This window comes from Macaca thibetana, chromosome 6 (assembly GCF_024542745.1).
Source record: "Macaca thibetana thibetana isolate TM-01 chromosome 6, ASM2454274v1, whole genome shotgun sequence".
Lineage (NCBI taxonomy): Eukaryota > Metazoa > Chordata > Mammalia > Primates > Cercopithecidae > Macaca > Macaca thibetana.
This window is the reverse complement of record NC_065583.1, coordinates 31,672,796-31,698,031: the sequence shown is the minus strand read 5'-3', so window position 1 is coordinate 31,698,031 and position 25,236 is coordinate 31,672,796. Positions and strand designations below refer to the sequence as shown.

The 25,236-nt window shown below is 44.0% G+C and overlaps 1 protein-coding gene across 2 annotated transcripts in view; it reads right to left on the bottom strand.

The window, feature by feature from the left end:
* Positions 1-25,236, bottom strand: part of PDE6A (phosphodiesterase 6A) — an 86,958-nt gene that overhangs the window by 20,246 nt on the left and 41,476 nt on the right. For both annotated transcript variants that reach the window (XM_050793647.1, XM_050793649.1), the window contains 10 exons: positions 22,350-22,397; positions 18,061-18,210; positions 17,036-17,179; positions 15,013-15,078; positions 14,658-14,804; positions 13,467-13,574; positions 8,361-8,470; positions 6,876-6,963; positions 6,575-6,675; positions 5,670-5,777 (listed from right to left, as the gene is read on the bottom strand). In XM_050793647.1, the coding sequence (XP_050649604.1) occupies positions 5,670-5,777; positions 6,575-6,675; positions 6,876-6,963; positions 8,361-8,470; positions 13,467-13,574; positions 14,658-14,804; positions 15,013-15,078; positions 17,036-17,179; positions 18,061-18,210; positions 22,350-22,397 (1,070 nt within the window). The remainder of the gene's footprint in view (positions 1-5,669; positions 5,778-6,574; positions 6,676-6,875; positions 6,964-8,360; positions 8,471-13,466; positions 13,575-14,657; positions 14,805-15,012; positions 15,079-17,035; positions 17,180-18,060; positions 18,211-22,349; positions 22,398-25,236) is intronic.

Below are 25,236 nucleotides of genomic sequence, written 5' to 3'. Positions count from 1 at the left end.
CACGCACCACGATGCCTGGCTAATTTTTGTATTTTTAGTAGAAATGGAGACTTGCCATGTTGACTAGGCTGGTCTCGAACTCCTGACCTCAAGTGATCCACCCGCCTTGGCCTCCCAAAGGGCTGGGATTACAGACATGGCCACTGGGCCCGGCCCCTTCCTTAGATTTATAATGCCTTAATTATAAGAGGCTGTGACAACACCAGTATGGGGGATTCTTGAACAACATGGGTTTGAACTACGCAGGTCCACTTACACATGAATTTTTTTCAGCTGAACATGGATTGCAGGATGCAAAACCCATGTATAGGGGGTTCCGACTCTTCACATCCAGGGGGTTTTCAGAGCTACTGCAGGACTTGAGTTTGTACCAATTTTGGTATACTAGGGGGTCCTGGAGCCAATCCCCTGAGTATACCCAGGCATGACTATATTTCAAATAGTCCCTCTGTTTGGCTGCCCAGAGGTTTTTGTCTCTAGGACAACACACTGCAGGAAGAGTCAAGAAAGAACGGAGTTTGCCTTTATTTTGTAAGGTGGGGAAGAATGAGAGAATGCTGTGCCTACTGGTCTGCTTCTTTCTCAGGAAGATTAATACTACGAAAGCAAACACTGATTCCCTTAAGGCTATCCATGCTGATATACATGTTGGAAGGACATGAGTTCCCAGAGGGGTATGTGTGTCGTCAGCTGAAGATACCTAAATAAGGTCACCTTGACTTTGACAATGATTGAGATCCTGCTCCTGGCTTTTTTTTCTTTTAAAATTAAACATAATACCTTTCACTTGATGTCATTTCTTTGTAAATCTGTAAGACATTCCATTGTATGAAAGTGTTATCGTTTATTTAACCTGGTTCCCCATTGCTAGGTATTTCGATTGTTTTCAATCTTGTTTGTGTTACAAACAATTCTGCAACAAATAACTCTGTACATACGCTTTGTGCACATGTGGGAGAATATCCAGAGGGGAAATCCTGGAAGTGGGATTGCTGGGTCAAAGGGTACGAGCGCTTACAGCTTTGATAGGTGCCGCCAAATCGCCCTACGCAAAGACTGAGCCTCTTTGCACTCCCACATGTGGAACGAGGTGGCCCTTTCCCTCACTCTGCCCGACGCGGAATGGTAGCAAATGTTTTCATCTTTGACAACAGGAGTTAACAATTATATCTCATTGTAGTTTTATAATCACCGTCTTTTCATAGGTTTATATCGCACTGTAAGTTTTCTGGGAACTGTCGGTTTGTGCCTTTTGCCCATTTGCTATTGGATTAGCCTTTTCCTGGAATCGATTTAACACCTTATTTACTGAGGAAATTAGCTCTTTTTCTCTTAGAAGTGATGCAAATATTCCCCCCAGCTTATCACTTACTTTCCTACTTAGACTACGTGTTTTTGTGTGTTGTACAGAAATCCTTAATTTTTCATAATCAGATTTCTCCATCTAATTTTATGACTTTTATGATTGTCATGTCATATTTTATTTATTTTTATTTTATTTTGTTTTATTTATTTATTTATCTTGAGATGGAGTCCCACTCCTCGCTTAGCTGATTTTTGTATTTTTAGTACAGATAGCATTTCACCATGTTGGCCAGGCTGGTCTCCAACTCCAGACCTCAGGTGATCTGCCTGCCTCGGCCTCTCAAAATGTTGGGATTACAGGCATGAGCCACTGTGCCCGGCCTCATGTCACATTTTGAAAAGCTTGCTCTGAAATTATTCTCCTTAATTCTTTTTTTTTTTTTTTTTTTTTTTTTGAGACGGAGTCTTGCTCTGTCGCCCAGGCTGGAGTGTAGTGGCGCAATCACGGCTCACTACAAGCTCCGCCTCCCGGGGTCGCGCCATTCTCCTGCCTCAGCCTCCCAAGTAGCTGGGACTACAGGCGCCCGCCACTACGCCCAGCTAGTTTTTGTATTTTTTTTAGTAGAGATGGTGTTTCACCGTGTTAGCCAGAGTGGTCTCGATCTCCTGACCTCATGATGCACCCGCCTCGGCCTCCCAAAGTGCTGGGATTACAGGCGTGAGCCACCACGCCCGGCCTCTTCTTAATTCTTCCAGGCTTTTTTCATGCTCTCTTTTCTTTCCCTGGTTATTTAAAAATTTTTATTACATCTAGAATTTATTTTGGTATAAGGAATAAGCTAGAGAGCTCACTTTGTGGCCATCCCATTGTCCCAACACTGCTGATGAACTTGTACCTTTCTCCACTGGTACAAAACCCACTTTGGGCACAGACATAATCCTTAAGATCATCCCATTGATCTGAGCGACTTCTGCCTAGGACACAACTACCTTTAGTTCTGCTGGTCACCATTATTACTTTCTATGTCAGAATTTTCTGACTATTCTTTTTTATCTGTTTTCTTTTTCTGTTTATTCTTGCGTACTCATTTCTCGTAAGAATTTTTCAATCAGCTTCCTAATTCCCCCAGAATAAAGCAGGGTATTTTTGTTTGTTTGTTTGTTTGTTTTGGAATCACCCATAAATGAATAATTAATTAAGGAGAATAGACAACTTTCTAATATCAAGTCCCCCTATCCAATAGCAGGGTGTTCTTTTCAACTATTTAGTCCTTCTGCTGAGCCATTTTGAAATGTCCAGCTATGGAAGTCAAAAAAAGAAAAACGTTAGGAAAAAACAGAAGTCAGCTAGGCGCAGTGGCTCATGCCTCTAATCCCAGCACTTAGGGAGGCCGAAGCGGGCGAATCACGAGGTCAGGAGTTTGAGACCAGCCTGACCAACATGACAAAACCCTGTCTCTACTAAAAACACAAAAATTAGCCAGGTGTGGTGTCGCGTGCCTGTAATCCCAGCTACTCAGGAGGCTGAGGCAGGAGAAGCCCTTGAACTCGGAAAGTGGAAGTTGCAGTGAGCTGAGATTGTGCCATTGCACTCCAGCCTGGGCGACAGAGTGAGACTCCATCTCAAAAAAAGAAAAGAAAAAGCAGAAGTCAATAAACAGATAACCATAATGAGATACCATCTGGCACCAGTCAGAATGGCAATTATTAAAAAGTCAAAAGAAGTCTGAGTACTTTGGAAGGCTGAGGCAGGCAGATCACTTGAGGTCAGGAGTTTGAGACCAACCTAGTCAACATGGTAAAAACCCGTCTCTACCAAAAAATACAAAAAAAATTTAGCTGGGCATGGTGGTGGGTGTCTGTAGTCCCAACTACTCTGGAGGCTGAGGCACGAGAATAGGTTGAACCAAGGAGGTGGAGGTTGCAGTGAGCCAAGATCGTGCTGCTGTACTTCAACCTGAGTGACAGAGTGAGACGCCGTCTCAGAAAAAATAAAAGAAAAGAAAAAGTCAAAACATAACAGATGCTGGTAAGGCTGTGGAGAAAAAGGAATGTTTATGCACTGCTGGTGAGAATGTAAACTAGTTCAGCCACCATGGAAACCAGTTTGGAGATTTCTCAAAGAACTTAAAGTAGAATTACCATTCGACCCATCATCTCATTACTGAGTATGTATCCAAAAGAAAACAAAGAGTTCTACCAAAAAGACACATGCCCTTACATGTTCATCACAGCACTATTCACAATAGCAAAACATGGAATCAATCTAGGTGCTATCAACAGTGGATTGGATAAAGAAAATGTGTTACATATACACCATGGAATACTACACAGCCATAAAAAAGAACAAAATCATGGCCTTTGCAGCAACATGGATGATGTTGGAGGCCATTATCTTAAGCGAATTAACACAAGAATGGAAATCCAAATACTGCATATTCTTACTTATAGGTGTGAGATAAACATTAAGTATACATGGACACAAAGATGGCAACAACAGACACTGGGGACTACCAGATGGGAGACAGAGGAGAGTGTGGGCTAAAAAAAAAAACACCTACTGAGTGCTATGCTCACTACCTGGGTGATGGGATCGCTTATACCCCAAACCTCAGTGTCACACAACATACCCATGTAACAAACCTGCCCATGCATCCTTCAATGTGTAATAAAAGTTGAAATTATAAATAAATAAATGTGGCTGGATGTGGTGGCTCACACTTGTAATCCCAGCACTTTGGGAGGCCAAGGTGGGTGGATCGCTTAAGCTCAGGAGTTCAAGACCAGCCTAGGCAACATGGCAAAACCTGTTTCTACCAAAAATACAAAAATTAGCCGGGTGTAGTGTGCCTATAGTCCCAACTACTAAGGAGGTTGAGGTGGGGGGATTGCTTGAGCCTGGAAGGTTGAGGTTGCAGTGAGCCCTGACTGCCACTGCACTCCAGCCTGGGTAATAGAGCAAGACCCTATCCCAAAAATAAATAAATAAAGAAAGAAATAAATAAATAAATAAATAAATAAATGAAATGTCCAGGGGGGGCAGTTCCTGGTCAGTCTATGAGTAACCATGGGCTGAGCATGTCCCCTTGTTCAGCGAAAGCAGATTGCACTGCTCCCAGAATCAGGGGACCTTTGTAGGAGGCCTGGTTGGATAACTGCAGGGCTGAAGGAGTGGCAATGGCTGCCGCCCACCTCTTTCCGGAGCCTTTGTCAGTGGTCTCCTCTTCTCTGTTGCAGACACTTGCAATGCTTGTGACTTAATCAAGCCTCATTTCCACAGAAGCATTTGGGGATAAACAAATAACCCAATGCTTCCTAGGCAACTAGTCAGGCATTGTCTCCCCTGCAACTTTTCTTGACCATTGCCTTCAATGCCCTGGACCCATCACAGAGGAGCCAGGGGACCATTTGGCTTGGGCCACATATTCGTAAAAGGCCTCAAATTTACCCTTCTCACTCCATTGTCAATTGAGGTGAATCATGGAAGCACATTGAGAAAACTGAAAAAAGACGTTCACCAGACAACTTAAATTTGAGTCCCATTATCAACCATGCCAGACTATGCAATATGAATTTCATACCAACCATAACCAATTTGTGACTAGCACAGCTATATTGGAGGATATTGTCCTATGTAAAGGAATATGTTAAAAATTAAGCCTATGTGTTTTGAATGACACATTAAGTATCACTCAAACTTTAATTGGGGCAGGGCCTGATGGCTCACACCTATAATCCCAGCACTTTGAGAGACACAGAGGTGGGTGGATCACTTGAGGTCGAGAGTTTGAAACCAGCCTGGGCAACATGGCAAAACCTGGTCTTGACTAAAAATACAAAAATTAGCTGGGCGTGGTGGTGGGTGCCTGTAATCCTAGCTACTAAGGAGGCTGAGGCAGGAGAATCGCTTGAACCTGGGAGGCGGAAGTTGCAGTGAGCTGAGATCGTACCACTACACTCCCGCCTGGGTGACAGAGAGAGACTCCATCTCAAAACAAACAAAACAAAACAAAACAAAAACCCCTTAATTGGTATAGTGATTTCTGTTGTATCAAAAACTTGAAAGTTATATCAGTTTATCATCCAAATCTTAGATAGTATGATTGAGCTACTTCAAATAACATATTTTTGTATTCAGATAAATAAAATAATAATATACTGTCTTGCATTTTTAGTGCTAAAATAAAGATTAAACATATAGCTTGTGCAGTTGGAATTTAAAAAACTTCATTTTTTCATATGTTGAAGCCTCCAAAATGAAATAGTCCCAAGGCTTGTTGAGGGCAGCAAGAGCTGTCACTGCAACGTCTCGCCTCATGATCCTAAGCCTAAGAGGATCAGGTTTTAACCCCATCCCAACTCACATAACGATTTCCTTCCGTGTCTGCTCCAGCATCATGTACTGTGTCCACTCCTGTTCACTCTCGTATGTCTTAGACTGATCCACGATCTTCTGGAACATCGTCCTCTTCCTACAAAACACATCAGTCTTAGTAAAGGGAGCAAATCTTAGAATAAGGCAACACCTGAGCTGCTAACATTGGCTGATTCAGATGGAGGCTTATTAAATCAACAAAATTCACAAAACAAGGTTGAAAGAACCAAGGCCTGGGAGTGAAGACCTAGGTTTAACCTAAGTCTCTGACACTGATTTGTTATCTAATCTTAGCAAATCTTTTGTCCTGAATCCTGGTGTTCCCATCTGTACAATGGGGGTAATAATATCTAACTCATAGAGTTGTAGCAAGAATCAATGTGTCCATAACACACGTGTTGTGCCTGACACATAGTATATGCTAAATTAATTGGAACTATGATGTTTGTTATTATTATAATCATTGTTGCTGGGTGCAGTGGCTCATGCCTGTAATCCCAATACTTTGGGAGGTTGAGGCAGAAGGATGGCTTGGGCCCAGGAGTTTGAGATCAGCCTGGGTAACATAGTGAGAACCCATCTTTACAGCAAATTAAAAAATTATCCGGGAGTGGTGGTATTCCTGTGGTCCCAGCCACTCAGGAGGCTGAGGTGGGAGGATCCCTTGAACCCAGGAGGCAGTGAGCTGTGATGGTGCCACTGCACTCTAGCCTGGGCAACAGAGTGAGATCCTGTCCCCAAAAAAAAAAAATCTCTCTCTCTCTCTCTCTCTCTATATATATATATATATTCACACACACACACATATATACACACATATAATATATATACACATATATATACACACATATAATCATTGTTACTTCTACTATTAGAATGAGAAGAAATACCAACTTGAAATACAGGGCGAGGTCTGTGGCAATGATTGCAATGTCCATCATATGGATGGCATGCTCATGCTGTCGGCGATTGAGGTTTTGAAAGATATTCAGGCTCTAAAGAAAAAAGCAGAGGCAAGATGGGAGAGGATTGATGCTGGCAGTAAAGTCACCCAACTACCAATGGCTATCCCAGATGATGGCAGAGGCAGCCCAGGCCAATGGAAAGTATGCTCCTTGGGCACACGCAGGCTCCTTGTGAAATGGAGCCTCTGACCCAGGCCCTGTGGGCAGTGCATCCTTGGCCCTCATCCTACCTCGTCTCTGAGCAGTGTTTTGCCAAACTCCAAGTGGTGTCTTTCCAAGATGGAGGACCCATGGAGCTTGGCCAGTGGGTTCTGGGATCTGAATGAGAAAGAGAGAGAATCAATATGGAGTGGACAATAGAAAATTAGGACTAAACATCAAGTCTCCTGACTCAGTCTTTAGCCTTCTCCACAAGTGATTCCAAGTTCCTTTTGGGTCACGAACTCATTAGAGAATCTACTAAATAGCATAGACCCGTTCCCCCAGAAAAAACCACAAACGCACACAATGCCATAAGGGATTTTAGGGGCATTAGCATTGGGCCATGCTTCAAGATCATCTAGCCCTGATTCTTCAGATCCAAGTCTGAAGGAAACCACTGAATTTCCGCAAGCCGTATGTTTATTCATTTCTGTATTCAATAAACACTTGTTGAGCACTTACTATGTGCCACACACTGCGCTAAGTATTTAGATTCTCAAAATGTAAAATGTAAACCCAATATCTGGCCCCAGAGCAGCATGGAAGTATTGAGAAGACTCAGAGCAGCATGAATTCAGAGCTTGTTAATGACTTACAGGCCATGGGCCCTGAACGGAGACTCAGTTTTCTCATCTGTAAGTAGGGATAACATTAGCCCCTGCTCTGCCTAGCCCAGTGGGTGGTTGTGAGGATCCAATGAGATCAGGTCCAAGAACTATGCTTCGTGGGCTGTCTGACATATAAGCTCTGTGAGGACAGGAGCTGTTTTGCTCATCAGAGCACCTCCTTTGCCTAGCATAGAGCCTACCACATTATATTCGAAGCATTATAAATATGAGATGAGTGAATGAACCATTACTGGTTATTAACGTCTTGGCACAAATTAGTGCAGCAGGTAGGACAGGGAAGGAGACGAATAAAGGAGTTTAGTGCATTTGTTTTCTACAGCTGCTATAACAAACTGCCACAAACTTAATGGCTTAAAACAATAAAATTTATTATTTTACAGCTCTGTATGGAGTCTGAAATGGGTCCTTAGGGCTGCTTTCCTTCTGGAGGCTCCAGAGGACAATCCATTTCCTTGCTCTTTTGAGCTTCTAGAGGCCACATGCATTCCTTGTTTGCAGGCGATGCCTCCATCTTCAAAGCCAGCAGGGTAGCGTCCTCTCTCCTCTCTGACCTCCTGCTTCCCTCTTATAAGGACTCTTGGGACTACACGGGGCCCACTTGAATGAATAATCCCTATATCTCAAGATCCTCGACTTAATCACATCTGCACAGTCCCTTTTGAATGTAAGGCAACATACTCCCCAGCTCAGGGATTTGAGATCTGGACATCTTTGGGGGATCGTTATTCTGGCTGCTACAGGAGGAGACCCAGGTCCCAAGGGCAGAAGGCAGTGGGAAGCTGTGGACCACAAGGCTTCCCTGTTGGCCAATGAGTCTGCCTGGGGGCCACACAGAGCTGGCTAATGAATCCGGAGGGCTGGGGGTGAGGAGGGAAGCTGACTCACTTCATCTGGTAGAGGTTGTTGGTGCCTCTGTGGTCAATGTCATGGCAGAAAGCAGCAGTGACCATGGCCAGGGCCTCCAGGTCTGTGAAGTAGCGCTTCAGCTTTCCTGTCTGGAAGGGCAATCAGAGTGCAAATCATTCCTTTTGTGTAGGGGCTGGAAGCAGAGCTGAAAAGGTGGGTGTGAGAAGAAGGGCCCAGAACTAAAAACTCATGGGTCTGATCTTGGCTGCATCCTGGCTCCAGAGGCTGACTGGAGGATTTCCCAGGGCTGAGGGGTTTTTTGGACATGGGACTTTCAGTGCTAGAATGGGGAAAGTTCCAGGTAAATGGGAACAACTGGTCACCCTATTTCTGAGTTGACTTTAGCTGGTCTCAGCTCCCTTTGAACCTCAGTAGCCCAATCTGCATACTGAGGGTCGAGGATTATATGAGTTTTAAGAAACTTGTAGATGTCAGGTTTTAGGATTTGGAGAATTTCTGAACATGACCAGGCTGGTAAAGCAAATCTTCCAAACGTTGTCTACTGGTTTAAGCACAGCCTGGAGGAACCCTTCCCTGGGATTCTGCCAGACACTTAACTCCTTGTTGATGCTGGGTGTTGAAACAAAATGTGGGAAAGCACTCTGGAGAGCTGATGCTGACTCTAAGAAAGCAATCACTCTAAGTGGTGTTCTTGTCACCCTCTATGGTAGCCTGGTCAGAATTCCTGCTTCTGGGCCCTAGCACCTACTCTGGCCTGAGCATTTCAGCCAAGGGAGAAGGGACGAGGATGAGGAAGGGCAGAGATTTGCATCATGATCTGGATGGTGAAATAATTTTAAATAAAACACAAAGGTCTCCAAACCCTCTGAGCCAAAAATATGAACACAAATACACACACAAAAAAAGTCCATCCAAGGGTATTGTGACACTGTAATAGTGAAAGATTGAAAAGACTTCCAAGTCCAACAATAGAATATTATGCAGCCTTAAAATTGTATCATGGATAAGCCTTAAAAACATTATGCTAAGTGAAATACGCCAGACACAAAAGGACGAATACTGTATGATTTCACTTACATGAGGTGCATAGAATAGTCAAGATGAAAGAAACAAAAAATAAGATAGGGCCAGGCATGGCAGGTCACACATGGCAGCACTTTGGGAGGCTGAGGTAGGAGGACCATTTGAGCCTAAGAATTCAAGATCAGCCTAGACAGCATAGCCAGACCCTGTCTCCACAAAACTAAAAATTTAGCTGGGCATGGTGGCACGCACCTGTGGTCTCAGCTACTTGGTGTTAGGCCCAACTGCGTCATTTTGTAAGCTCCCCATTATTTTGCAGACCTTGGTCAAAGTGAAACATTTCACGGGGGTTTGGGTCGGGAGAAACATCCTTCCTAACCACCTGACCACAAGGCAGACAAAGGCTCAACTAAAGAAACATTCCTATCATATCTTGCTGGGCAAAAGTCCAAGAAACACCACAATGGCATCCCACCAGGCCAAGGGCAAAACCGCCTCATCATGAGAACATCTTTTTTTTTTTTTTTTTTTTTTTTTTTTTTGAGACGGAGTCTTGCTCTGTGCCCCAGGCTGGAGTGCAGTGGCGCGATCTCGGCTCACTGCAAGCTCCGCCCCGCCCGGGTTCACGCCATTCTCCTGCCTCAGCCTCCCAAGTAGCTGGGACTACAGGCGCCCGCCACCTCGCCCGGCTAATTTTCTTGTATTTTTAGTAGAGACGGGGTTTCACCGTGTTAGCCAGGATGGTCTCGATCTCCTGACCTCGTGATCCGCCCGTCTCGGCCTCCCAAAGTGCTGGGATTACAGGCTTGAGCCACCGCGCCCGGCAAGAACATCTTATCAATAGCCTGCCAGGCAACAAGCCAAACTGCCCGGACCCCTCCCGCCCATACCTATAAGTACCCCCAGCCTGTAAGCAGCGGTGGGCTCTGGCATTAGGCCGGTTCCCGCTTCTGTAGGTTTTATGCTGGGCGTAAAGCCTGCATTTGCTGTTGAGCCACCCTCTTTCTGTGTGTGTGTGTCTTTCTTTAACCCTCGCCTTCCCTTCAAAACCTAACATTTGGGAGGCTGAGGTGGGAGGATCGCTTGAGCCCAGGAGGCCGAGGCTGCAGTGAGTCGTGTGTTCTCAGCACTGCACTCCAGCCTGTGACAGAGCAAGACTATGTCTCAAAAGAAAAAAAATTCTAAGAGGATAGAGATTAAATGTAGACTCCTCTACAATTTCTTATTACCAAGAGACTAAAAATATTTGAGACTGTTACTAAACATGTTCTGTGCCACAGTGACAGATTGTACTATGGGAAAGTACATGCTTCCAGAAATTATTATTCACAGACTATTGATCTACAGATTGCTGGCGTGACAGACAGTTCACAATTTTTGCTTGCTTCCTAGTGTTCACTAGAAATAAAGGTCACTAAGGGTTAAGAATTCTAATTAATATAAGGCTATATTAACATATATTAATATATATTTCTTTATTATTTAGAATTCTTAACACAATTAAAATGCTATTTATAATATAGTAATAATTAAAAATATATTATGAATAAAACAATAATGGAAACAATTCTATAAGCAATTATATAAGAGGGCAAAAAGTACTTTTGGTCAGAAAAAGCTATAAGATATGAGCATGTTTTATTTTGTTAAGGGGAAAAAATTTTTTTTGTCCTAAAGTAGGATAACTGGTTGCTCCAAAATGAGAAGAGGAAAAACTACAAGACAAAAGCTGAATGGATAAGAAAGTTGTAGAAGGCTTGTGGAGGATAAATCTTGTGAAAGTAATTGTATGTGTGATTAAGCTGGCTAAGATTAGAAGAAAATTATTTGTGAGTTTTTCTGAAATTTTGAAATTAATGCTGTCTTAAACATTAATGTCAACAGTACACTGATGCAAAACTAGAACTTGGACCTCTGTTTTAAAACAACATATTTTCTTTGAGTATTGGTCTGCTTTTAATAGGAAATTTATATTTTAGGTAATTGGCCTAGGAAACAAAGATTCTGTGCTTTACCAAATTGATTTCCTGTACTCCAAGTTGTCTTTATTAGGTTTTTGATCACTTAAGAAAACTGAGTTTTCTTTATTAAAAGAGCTAAGGTCTTTCTATAAGTATTTAACTTACTATATTTTTATTTATTATTTATTTATTTATTTAATTTTTTTTTTTTTTTTTTTTGAAACAGAGTCTTGCTTTGTCACCCAGGCTAGAGTGCAGTGGTGCAATCACAACTCACTGCAGTTTGGACCTCCTGGGCTCAAGCGATCCTCCCACCTCAGCCTCCTGAGTAGCTGGGACTACTGGTGCATGCTACCACGCTGGGCTAAATGATCTTATTTTGGGCTGGGTGTGGTGGCTCATGCCTGTAATCCCAGCACTCTGGAAGACTGAGGCAGGTGGATCACTTCAGGTCAGGAGTTCGAGACCAGCCTGGGCAATATGGTGAAATATCATCTCTATTAAAAGTACAAAAAGTTAGCTTGGCCTGGTGGCATGCACCACCACATCACAGTCCCTTGGAAGGCAACCTTACAGGATGCTATGAAGGGACCACAAAAAAGTAAGTGTACCACTGGACCCTGTTCAGGAGCTATGCAGACTTATGAGTGGACAAACTTAACTGAACTCTGTTCAAGCACCACTAAGTGGCCTCTTTTCCAGTCCCCAAGGGCTTATATTGGGTTTGGTTTACTCTGTTCTGTCTCCCTGATGGTTCAGAACTTATTATTTGGCCAGGCTCACTCCTGCTCCCAAATAGCTTTCCCTGAAAGTTCCCATAATAACTCGTGCAATCAGAGGCCAAAGCAATCGATAACCAGAATTACTACCGACCTCAAAATAGATGAAGATAAGTTAGCGTCTATGAGGAAAGTTTCCAGTGGTGCTCCTGGGGTCTCACTCTTGCTGGTAGAGAGGTACCAGTAAGTACCAGTAATAGGGAATTTAAAGCTAATTATACATGGGGGAAATCTTCGATTTTATAGTCAATCAGGCCTCCCAGGGTTCAGACAGGTAGAAGCAACTCTCTAAAACGTGGATGAGAAGATTCATGGAAATACCTAAAGGAACATGATGCAGCTTTAGACCTCCTCTTTGTCCTTGTTGGGGCTTGCATATGGGGCTGAACAAAACCGAATGTTGCACTTACCTTTTCTCTGATTTTAATACTACAGAAAGCTTAATTTAAAAGGTGGCTGATACTGCTGTTTCTCTAAACACTGCCACAATTTAAAGAAATTTCAGAAAATTTCTCTGGGGAAAAGAACACACGTTGTGTTTATGGGAGCAGCTAACAGGTGGTTTGCAGGCATCTTGAATGGTGAATGGCAAACTTTTCTATTCCAAGGTTTTCTAATCTTTATTTTTTTTAAGTGGATTTCCAGATTACTATGACTTGCACTGCCAGGCTAACTACAGAAATGGATACCTCTTTATATGAGGCCATTGAAAAATGAAATATGTTCCTAATTGTCATTATGCCCCAAACAAAGACTATAACCAATGACCAATTGAACTGTTGATTTTTTTTTTTTTTTTTTTTTTTTTTTTTGAGACACAGTCTCACTCTATTGCCAGGCTGGAGTGCAGTAACCTGATCTTAGCTCACTGCAACCTCTGCCTCCCGGGTTCAAGTGATTCTCCTGCCTCAGCCTCCCAAGTAGCTGGGATTATAGGCGCCTGCCACCACGCCTGGCTAATTTTTGTATTTTTAGTAGAGATGGGGTTTCACCATCTTGGCCAGGCTGGTCTTGAACTCCTGACCTCGTGATCCACCAGCCTCGGCCTCCCAAAGTGCTGGGATTACAGGCGTGAGCCACCGCACCCGGCCCTGTTGAACTATTTTTATACCTGTGACATGGTTACCCCCAAATAAACAGACTGAGGTTGGGGGTAGCTTGCAGCTTTCTTTCACTTTTTGTTTTATATGCATCTCTATTCTTGGAATCCTTTTACACTAAACTTGTACTGCTTTCATGTCATTCTTAAAAGACAACAAATAGAGAAAGAAGAACAATGCTATTGCTACCATGTAAAGTCTGCATGAGATTGTCTAGTGTGATGCAAGCCCACCCTACCAGCCCCACCAGCCCCACCATACCACCAGCAGGGAGAACATGGTCTGTCCCACGTTGAAACCGTGCCGCCAGTTGTGGTAGGTGATCTTGCGGTAGCCCTTACTCAGGGAGTACATGAACCGCACCAGGGCCTGTGAACACATGCACATCAGTGAGGCAGGACACACCTGAAATGGTCTCATAAGGGTTGGAATAACAAAAACATGAAGAAAGCATAGCCCATGGCCCTCTCTTTTGAGGCTCAAGGTCCTCCAACCCCATCATTGGGCCAGGAGGTGAGAACTTGTAATAAATGCAATTATGCTGTGAAAGTACTTTGCAAACTGCTCAACACTAAGAAGATGTTGTTGTTTTGTTGTTAGGAAACAAGCTGAGCATGCGTCATTCCTCTGACTGAGCTTCATCAGTGATTTCCAAACTGTGCCCTGGAGAGCAACTGTCCTTGGAGAAGCTAACAGGGGCTCTACCGGGAAAAAAAAAAAAAAAGGACTCTTTTATCCACTGGTTCTCAAACTTGCATGTGCATTAGACTCACTTGGAGGACTTGTTAACACAGCTTCTGATTTATCAGAGCTGGGAGAGTGTGTGTGTGTGTCTGTGTGTGTGTGTGTGAGAGAGAGAGAGAGAGAGGAGAGGGAAGAGAGGGAGAGAGAGAGAAAGAAAGAGAAGAATGTGAATTTCTGGTAAGTTCTTAGGTGGTGTGGATGTGGTCTGGGGCAATACTTTGAGAACCACTGCTTTAATCAAAATCAAACAAGTTCAGGAAATTCTTCACACCATATCCCACTGCCTTCCATACACACCTTCTCTCCGGTCCCCCATGCCCCTAGACTCACAGCAAAGCTTAGTAAGGAATCCTGCAGGGAATGAGCCCTGTTTAAATTGGTTTAGCCCACATTTTCTGCCCTCATTTAACTATAGGACCCATTTTTTGCAGCACGTCTATTCTCAGCCTTCAGAGCTTAGTATCTCAGAACCCACTGCAAGAAACCAATGCACCCAAAACATCACACTTCACAGGACACAGAGAACAGCGCGTCTCTTTTCTTATAAATGACTCATCTGTGCAACATGACTAATTCTTTAAATCCTAAATGCTGAGGGTAGATTCTTTTTAAGGTAGTTTACAGATTGAGTTTGTTTTGTTTTGTTTTTTAAAGCAAGCAAGTAAGAAAATAAAAAAGGGAAATCGAAGATGTTTGTTTTGACCTCACCTCTTGTGGAATGTGAAATTTATCCACCACTTTGAGCTCATAATACATCTGTATTCCACATTTCACCAGCTCCAGTTCTGTTAGGGGCAAGTCACTGAAGTGAAATTTATTAATTTCATATTTCTCTGCATCTGGCAGCTCTGCTTGCTGTATAAAGAATAGAGTCAAGCGATGAGGAAACATGAAGTGTTTCTGGGTGCCCACCTCCTGTCCAGCCCTGTCCCTATCCTGGGTCTGCTGGAAGGATCAGAATAGAGTGATGGGGAACAGGCTTTGCAAAGAGACACCCCTGCGTGCTCAGGAGCACCTTGCACTTGTTATGCATCAGGCCTTGTGCTGCCCCGGTTCAGCTCACCAGGATCTCAGCCAGCTCCTCTTCCTCACATTCCCATGGCTCCTTCCCATACACCTCTCTGGTTTTCTGCCAGGACCCAAAATGGCAGGGGAAAAAAAATAGGTTACAACATGCCTCCGCGTTTCCATTCCCATTTATCTCCTTCCTCCAAAGTCCTTGCAACAGAACCACCAGCGCAAAGAGGATTCCACTTAACATTCATTGATGCACAAGGTCCTGGACTTTAGAGCCATACAGACCTGCATTCAAATTTGAGCTCTACCTCTTACTAGCAGTGTTATTAATGCTTCTGATCTGCAGTTTCCTCATCTGTAAATTGAGGATAATAAACATACGTAACTGGTGAATTAAAATTCAATTGTGCAAAGTCATTCTTAAGTAACATATGTAAAATTAAATAATCCATATAAAACACTTAGCACAGTGCTTGGCGCATAGTAAGCACTAACATAAATTAATGTTGTTGTTGATAGTTTTATTGTTATTATTACTGACAGGGAGTAAGGAGGCCTTGGCCATAGTCCTGGTTCTTCCTCTCATTTGCTGTGTAACTTGAGGCAAGTTCCTTCTCTCTCTGGGCCTATGTCCCCATGTGCCAAAGGAGGGGGAACTGGACCCCGTTACTTGCTCCTGACTTCTTGACTCAGAGCAAAATCTGTCAACTTGTAACTGGTTCACTGAGGTTGTGCCCGATAGGTTGCACATACCCATTCTTTGGCTGAAACTGCGGACTGAGTCAAGCAAATCATGAGGCAATTTATTCAAACTGGATGTTTTCTCCTCTGAATTTACCAGTTATTGAAATGAAATGATCAAATTTGTTGTGGTATCTTCCCAGCTTAAGAAATGCCCTCTAAAAACATTAGCCTGTCGGCCGGGCGCGGTGGCTCAAGCCTGTAATCCCAGCACTTTGGGAGGCCGAGGCGGGCGGATCACGAGGTCAGGAGATCGAGACCATCCTGGCTAACACGGTGAAACCCCGTCTCTACTAAAAATACAAAAAAAAAACTAGCCGGGCGCGGTGGCGGGCGCCTGTAGTCCCAGCTACTCGGGAGGCTGAGGCAGGAGAATGGCGTAAACCCGGGAGGTGGAGCTTGCAGTGAGCTGAGATCCGGCCACTGCACTCCAGCCTGGGTGACAGAGCAAGACTCCGTCTCAAAAAAAAAAAAAAAAAAAAAAAAAAAAAAAAAAAATTAGCCTGTCTTTCTTTTTTCTTTTTTTCTTTTTTTTCTGATCTCACTCTGTCAGCCAGGCTGAAGTGCGGTGGGGCAATCACGGCTCACTGCAGCCTTCAACCTCCATGGGCTCAGGTGATCCTCCCACCTCAGCCTCCTGAGTAGCTGGGACTACAGGCACGCACCACCATGCCTGACTAATTTTTGTGGGGTTTTTTTTTGGTAGAGACAGTGTCTCACCATGTTGCCCAGGCTGGTCTCAAACTCCTGGGCTCAAGCAATCTGACCACTTTGGCCTCCCAAAGTGCTGAGATTATAGGTGTAAGCCACTGCACCCAGCTTAATAGGGTCTTTTAAGTGAGCTGACCCCACAGGAGGGAGGCTCTGAGAAACTGGTAATTGTCCATTGGTCTTCCAGATAAAGCTTCCTCTCAGAGTAGGGGCTATGGCTGGTTGACTCTGTCTCCAGTACCACCTCATTCCTGAGCACAGTAAAAAATGGAGTTTCTAGAGCTGTCAAGCCAACATCTGACCCCAAGAATGAGGTGTTTCTGCAAGGAATAGCTGTCCCCAGGTCACACAGTGCAGTCATTATGTACCACTCTCAGGCACTCATCTGCTTATGCACTCATTCATCCATTCATTCATTCATTCATTCATTCATTAATGTATTCATTCATTAAATGTTGAGGGCTGCTGCATCCCTGTGCTAGGCAGGAAGGATACAACCGTGCACAAACCCACACCCAGGCTATGCTCTCATGGAGTTGCAAGTTTTGCCTTAATCTGGCCACATCTCTGAGACGCAGTCTGTATTAGAGTAGAAACAAGTAAAGAACATTACCCACCAAGATTTTCTGAATTTCTTCATTGTCACACTTCACATGATATTTTACTATGTCCTGGAAAATATCCTTCCTATTTTCAAGTTTATTCATGGACTCATAGGTGTCAGGATTTAAGACAGACCAGCCCAGAAATTGAGCCAAAGACTGAAAAAGAAAGAAAGGAGGAATCAGAGACAGAACACCTAAGTTTAATCTCGCCTCTAAAACTCATAGCAAGAGTCTCTAGGCCTCTGTTTTCTCAGCTATAAAGTGGGTTTGATAAACTGTGTGCTGCCCACCTTGCAGAGTTCTTATAAGGCTAAGATAAAGGAATGGATGTGACCACAATGTAAGCAAAGCACTAACATACATAAAGCACCATTCTTATGTGTAATAACTTCACAAAAAGAGAATGTGTTTTTGCATATGTGGGGATAGGGGATATACAGGAACTCTGTACTTTTTGCTCAATTTTGGTAAGAACCTAAAACTACTCTAAAAAGTAAAGTTTGTTAATTTTTTTTTTTTTTTTTTTTTTTTTTTTTTGAGACAGGGTCTTGCTCTGTCACCCAGGATGGAGTGCAATGGCACAATCACGGCTCGCTGCAGCTTTAACCTCTTGGGCTCAAGTGATCCTCTTGCTTCAGTCTCCTGCGTAACTAGGACCACAGGTATGCACTACCATGCCTGGCTAATCTTTTTTTAACTTTTTGTAGAAATAGGATATTGCCCTGTTGGCCAGGCTGGTCTTGAATTCCTGGGCTCAAGTGATTCATCTGCCTCAACCTCCCAAAGTGCTGGGATTACAGGCATGAGCCACCTTGCCCAGCTTGATTAAATTTTTTAAAAAGGAAATGTGGATTTCTCGGACAGCACATCAGTGCAGTACAGAAGTGAGAGTGAAGAAAGTGGTTGATGAGGCTGAATCAGGATTATAGCAACCATGCTGCCCCATGTGATAGACCAGTGACATCCAGCCCCCTCCAGCCTCCCCCAGCAAGCTGACTCTGAATCCCAGCAGCAAAAGGCCTCCTAGCAAGCCATACCTCCATGAGCGTCTCATCCATTTCATCAAAGGGCTTCCCATCTTTACGATTGTAAAATGTGGCCACTCCAACAATTTCTTCCTTCTTGTTCACAATCGGCATTGAAAGCACATTTTTAATCATCCATCCAGACTCATCCAGAGGCTCTTTCTACAAGAGAAGGAATAGATTAGATTTCCTCATGTTCCAGGCCACAGAGGCAATGATGATAGATTTCACACTACATCATGACACACTACATCATGACCCTGATTGGCTGAGAGGAGGTGGCAAGACGATGGAGTTTGTTGGATTTTGCATGAGTTTAATTACCAACAACTACCACGAGAAATAACCCATCTGGTTGGAATTCCTTAAGTCAAGTAGCCATTTTGTGTTCACCTCTCAGATGTCAGGCCCAGTGTGTGTCAGGCAGTATGTTACGGGGATGTACTGATGTGTTCACCTCTCAGATGTCAGGGCCAGTGTGTGTCAGGCAGTATGTTACGGGGATGTACTAATGTGCAGAACAGCCCAGAGAGGTAGTGTTTCTCCTTCAGATATGGGAGGTAGTGGCAGGGGACTGGCATAAAAGGGCAATACTATGATTCTTGTAACTTTGAATTAACAACCTAGATATAACCTGCACATTTTGCCTCTTGCCCTGACTTCCTATGTTACTTTTAACACTTCATTTTCTCTCCTGGAATGGAAAGAATATGTGCCTCACTGAACAAACGAAGTTCTTGATCAATTATAAGACGCCTTTGGTGAGGCCAGGCATGGCGGCTCACACCTATAATCCCAGCACTTTGGGAAGTCAAGGCAGGTGGATCACTTGATGTCAGGAGTTTGAGACCAGCCTGGAGAACATGGTAAGACCCTGTCTCTACTAAAAATACAAAAATTAGCCAATTAGCTGGATGTGGTGGCATGCTCCTCTAATCCCAGTTACTCGGGAGGCTGAGATGGGAGAATCGCTTGAACTCAGGAGGCAGAGGTTGCAGTGAGCTGAGATCGTACCACTGCACTCCGGTCTGGGCAACAGACAGAGACTCCATCTTGAAAATATATATATATATATGTGTGTGTGTGTGTGTGTGTGTGTGTGTGTGTGTGTATAAAATCCATTGGTTCATCAAACATTTAGAATGGGCAAGAAACTGAGCTAGAAACTGGGGAAGCCAAGGCACAGATCTTGTCCTCAGGTTGCTCATAATCTGTAAGGTAAACCAGCAATTACACCGCAGTGTGGGAAGTTCTCTAAGAGAGTTACCGTTATGGAACTATGGGAGCCAGAGGAGAAAAGGAAGTCAAGGAAGGCTTCCCGGAGTAGGTGAGTCTTCCAATCCTGAAGTTTCAAGATCCTTAACATGGTGAGATGATAATTGTTATTATTTAAATAACACTGGAAAGCAAAACAGCTGTCTCAGCACCTGGTGAAAGAGTGTCTCCAAAAGGATGGAGAACACTGCCCGAAGAGCACAGAGTTGTATTGAACTCAGACCTGGCTGCCCCTAGCACTCTACCTAACTTTCATGGAATCCCTTCCCTTTGAAGGCCATGATGAAAAGACAGATTTTGTTGAAAATGAAAGGGGACACCATTAAACATTTTTAAGCAAAGAAGTCACTGATTCAACCTACGTGTTTTGTTTTTTGTTGAGATGGAATTTTGCTCTGTCACCCAGGCTGGAGTATAGTGGCACTATCTCGGCTCGCTGCAACCTCTGCTTCCTGGTTTCAAGTGATTCTCCTGTCTCAGCCTCCCGAGTATCTGGGATTACAGGTGCCCACTACCACGCTCTGCTAATTTTTGTATTTTTAGTAGAGATGGAGTTTCACCGTGTTGACCAGGCTGGTCTTAAACCACTGACCTCAGGTAATCTGCCCGCCTCAGTCTCTCAAAGTGTTGGGATTACAAGTGTGAGCCATCGCACTTGGCCCAACCTATGTTTCTTAAAAACATTATTCAGGGGCCAGGCGCAGTGATTCACGCCTGTAATCCCAGCACCTTGGGAGGCCAAGGCAGGCAGATCACCTGAGGTCAGGAGTTCAAGACCAGCCTGACCAACATGGAGAAACCCCATCTCTACTAAAAATAAAAAATTAGCCAGGAATGGGGGTGCACACCTGTAATCCCAGCTACTCGGGAGGCTGAAGCAAGAGAAGCGCTTGAACCTGAGAGGCAGAGGTTGTGGTGAGCTGAGATCATGCCACTGCACTCCAGCCTCGGCAATAAGAGCGAAACACCATCTCAGAAAAACAAAAACAAAAACAAGCAAGCAAACAAAAAACAACATTATTCAGACTACTTTGTGGAGGATGAGTTGGAGGAGGAAGACCAGAATCTAAAAACAAGATTAAATTTGCTTCACTAGTGTAGTTAAACTGCAATCAAGTGGATGGCTTGAGTAAATACCACGTTCTGCTGTGGTTGTGGTCAGGTTAGCAACTCTTAGCAAGTCTTCGGCTTGTTGCATTGATGTGGTCAAAATCACAACACATGAAGTGCAATTTTAACTTTGGAACTATTTTCTCTCTAAGCTTTTTCATAATGTTCTTGAAGGAGAAAAAAATAATTCTGACTTTTCTGAGTCATTTTTATTTCCTTCTGAATTATTTCCTGATTGATAATGATTTGTTTTTCTTTTATTTGTTTAGTCTAGCATGCTAAACCAAATCAATATTGACAGGGCCCCTAGAGCTGAGGATATCAAGAAAGATAAGACCCAATCTTGACTAAAGGAAGTCACATTTCACTAAGAGGAATTAGTCTAACACAGAGGCAAGGATAATAAAAGATGACATAAGGAAAATACATAGCAGACACAAGTTCCTTGGTGTGCCTTTCCAGGTCCTGTGGGATCTGGCCTCTGTCCACCTCTCTAGAATCTTCTCGTGCCAGTCTCCCCCTCAATTTCTCACTCAGATTTGTTGACTTATTCTAGTTCCTTCCAATAAGCCATCTCTTTCCTACAATCTTCTCTCCTCTCTCTACTGCCCAAACATAAGTTTTGGGGACATATGTCTTGATTCCTCCCCGATTAAGTCAGAACCTCCTGCAATGCCCCTCCTCTCCCCCCTGCCCTTCTCCTAATCATGGCTCGGTGTCTCTTTCCCCATGCAATCATGAGCTTCATGGAGACAAAGACTACCCCTGTCTGGCCCACCACTGTAGCAAGTGTTAGCATTTTGCCAGTGCCTTTGCAGAAGATATCTTCCATGAAACATTTGTTTACAAAAAAAAAAAAAAAAGACAAAATCAAATGGAAGGTCAGGTGTGGTAGCTCATGCCTGTAATCCCAGCACTTTGGGAGGCCAAGGTGAGTGGATCACCTGTGGTCAGGAGTTTGAGACCAATTTGGTCAACATGGCGAGACCCTGTCTCTACGAAAAATACAAAAAATTAGCCGGGCGTGCTGGCGGGCACCTGTAATCTCAGCTACTTGGAAGGCTGAAGCAGGAGAATTGCTTGAACCCAGGAGGTGGAGGTTGCAGTGAACCAAGATGGCGCCATTGCACTGCAGCCTGAGTGACAGAGCGAGACTCTGTCTCCAAAAAAAAAAAAAAAAAATAAAAAGGAATATTAAACAATATTCCATAAAAATTCCAAGGAGAGAGAAATGATATTCAGCCAGAGGAATCATAATAAAACTTAATAGAGGTAGTAGCGTTTGAGGTTGTCATTGAAGGGCAGAGAGGATTTCAACAGGAGATGGTAGAACAGGATTTGAGCAGGAGATGATAGAGAACGGCATAAGCAAAGGTGCTGAGGCCAGTCAGGCACAGTGGTGCACACCTGTAGTCTAGCTAATTGGCAGGCTGAGGCAGGAGCTTTGCTTGAGCCCACGAGGTTGAGGCTGCAATGAGCTATGGTTGCACCACTACACTCCAGCCTGGGCAACAGGGTGAGACCCTCTCTAAAAAAACCAAAGAAAACAACAACAACAACAAAACACCTGGCAAAGTAGCATTTTGATTATATTTATTGAAATACAACTTTAATGTCTGAATATGATCCTGAAACTTTGGAGCTTTTGTATACTATATATTGTATATCTTGTGGCGGGAAAAATAGATCCTGAGGCCAGAAAGCAAAGGGTGCAAATGTTAAAACTGAATAGGACCTTGGAAATTACCCAGTTAACTCTGTCCCCATTTCCACTGGCACAGGACTTTTATCCTGTCATATTTTCACTTTTTTGAGGCTGCTTCCCAGCAGAGTAGGTGGATTCTAATGTATTCTAATGCTTTTGGGGGAAGAAAAAAAAATCATATGACTAAGACAGCAAATAAAAAATGACTTACCTGAAATGCAAAAAAGTCCTCCGCAGGCGCATTCATGATGTTGCAAATCTGAGAGCCGTGAAGGGGAATAATGAAGGTGTGATTAGGCCTGAGACAGTACCCAGCGGAGCACTGTATACTATTTTCAGGAACACCATGTTCTTGCCCAAGGCATTCACATTCTTTTCATCAGGTAGACATAGTCGAGACGGTTTGGAATTATTAACTGAGGCTACTAGACAGAAAAGTCACCTTATAAACATTACTTTTTATGATTTGCTCCACTCTTGAATCATTTCTAAGCTTTGAAAAAGTTAAGGCTACAACTTGTCGTTACTAGTAACTGGAGGGTATCCCATGTTGTTGTTCCCCCTTTCTTGCTTATTTGGGTTGTATCCAAGGTCTTTAAGTTAATATAAATACCAGCCCGGCCAATGTGGTGAAACCCTGTCTCTACTAAAAATACAAAAATTAACCAGCAGTGGTGGCGCGTGCCTGTAGTCCCAGCTACTCTGGAGGTTGAGGTGGGAGAATCACTTGAACCTGGGAGGCGGAGGTTGCAGTGAGCCGAGATCATGCCACTGCACTCCAGCCTGGGCTACAGAGTGAGACCCAGTCTCAATAAAATAAAATAATAAAATAAAATATGCTACTCCAACTATATTTGACTCAACTACATTTGGGTTCTGTTTTGTTTGGGCAGGTAGGGGTTTTTCCCTGGATTATAAATCCCAAAGTAGAATAATAAATGAAAGGTGTTGTCGCTCCGGTTCTATATTGCTAGATTCCTCTCCTGAAAGTCGGACCAGTTTACCCTACTGGTAAGGGATCAGATGACACTTACAGGGCACTGTGAGGCCACTGTGTATGGTTGTGTAATGTGTGAACTGCACACGGGCATCAGGCTGAGGGGCAACTGGGAGCTGAAATCCAGCCTGTGATCTGCTTGCAGCACCATGACCTTGACCTTCCTTTAATCATCCTTTGAGAAATGCTGCCTACTAATTCTCACAAACGTACCACTTGGCTCACAGAGACCCTGCCTGACAACACAGGAGTGGGCTGTCTGTGGTCTCAGAGAGCGAGCTGTACCTGCTCCTGTCCGAGGACTGCCCGCTCACTGCATCAGCCTTCTGACCTCTCCTTTGACCAACTCTATCAGTTGCCATCATTGTCTCCTGATGGCAGAGCTCTTGGAGGCCTCTTTCCTCTCCGTCTGTGAGCATGCTGGTGTCTCTCTCATGCTTGAAAATGAAATCCTTCCTGCATCCATCATGGTCCCCATAGCAACCACTCAGGCATTCTCCTCTTTTCTTTTGCATTCTTTACCTTCTCGTTACCCACCCACTACTCAGCAAACCACATGCTGGTTCTGCTTCCACCTCACCACCAAATCCATTTTCATTGGGGCCGCCAATAACCTCTTCAGTGCCAAACCCAATGAGGGTTTTCAGTTCTTATCTTACCAGTTCACTCTGCTGCATGTCATCATCTCTCCCTGTTGAAACTTTCCACTTTCTCGGTTTCCATGACACTGCCCTCTCTTGGGTCTCCAAACACCTCTGAACCTTCCTTCTGTTTATCACATGCTCCTCTTTCTCCACCCACTCTGTAGATGCTGACACCCTCCATGATTGCACCCTGGGTCCGCTGCCTGTCTCCCTCTCCCTAGGTGCCTTCCTCCACACTCATAATTTCAAACACCATCTGGTCCTGATATCTTCCAGATCTCTGCTTCCAACACTCTTCTCTCTCCACAGCATCAGAATTGTCTCTTCATCTACCTGCTGGACATCTGCTTCTAAAAAATGTCAGTTTTACCTTGTCTGAAACTGACTTCATCATTTTACATCCAAGCGTGATGACAGCACTATTCATCCAGTCTAGAAGCCTGAAATTAGCCTTGACTCCTCTCTTCCCCACTCTCTGCCTACAGCCAATCACAAAGCCCTGCCAGCTTCACCCTCTCAATATTGGACCTGTCCCCTTGTCCCCTTCTTGTGTTCTTGCCTCTGTCAAAGTTGTTGTGAGTATTAAATTTAGGTAGTGCCTGACTCACGATAAGCACCCAGCAGCTGTTAGCAAGAATGATAGTGTTCTTTATTCCACCTGCCTTTGCTGAGATTCTCATCACCTCTTACTTGAATGTGCTCTGGTTACTTTGCCTGCGGTCCTAGTCCTTCAGATCCATTTTCCAGGAAGCTGCTAGAGTCATCTTTCTTTTCTTTCTTTCTTTTTATTTTTTTCTTTTAGAGACAGGGTCTCCCTCTGTTGCCCAGGCTGGAATGCAGTGGCGTGATCATACCTCACTGCAGCCTGGAACTCCTGGGATCAAGGGATACTCCTGTCTCAGCCTCTTGAGTAGCTGGGACTGTGGGCGTGCACCACCACACCTGGCTAATCTTTAAATTTTTTGTAGAGACGGAGTCTTGGTATGTTGCCCAAGCTGGTCTCAAACTCCTGGACTCAAGTGATCCTCCTGCCTCGGCCTCCCGAAGTGTTGGGATTGCAGGCATGAGTCACCATGCCCTGCCAGAGTTATCTTTCTAAAATGAAAATCGACTATGTGAATCTCCTGCTTGTCTACCTGCCACCTGTAGATTAAAATCCCACCTTTTAAGGATGAGCATGGTGGTTTACTCCTATAATCCCAGCACTTTGGGAGGCTGAGGCGGGTGGATCACTTGAAACCAGGTGTTCGAAACCAGCCTGGCTAACATGGCAAAATCCCTTCTCTGCTAAAAATACAAAAATTAGCTGGGCGTGATGGTACACGCCTGTAATCACAGCTATTCAGGTGGCTGGGGCATGACAATCGCTTGAGCCCAGGAGGCAGAGGTTGCAGTGAGCCAAGTTCTCACCACTGCAGTCCAGCCTGGGCAACAGAGCAAGACACTGTCAAAAAAAA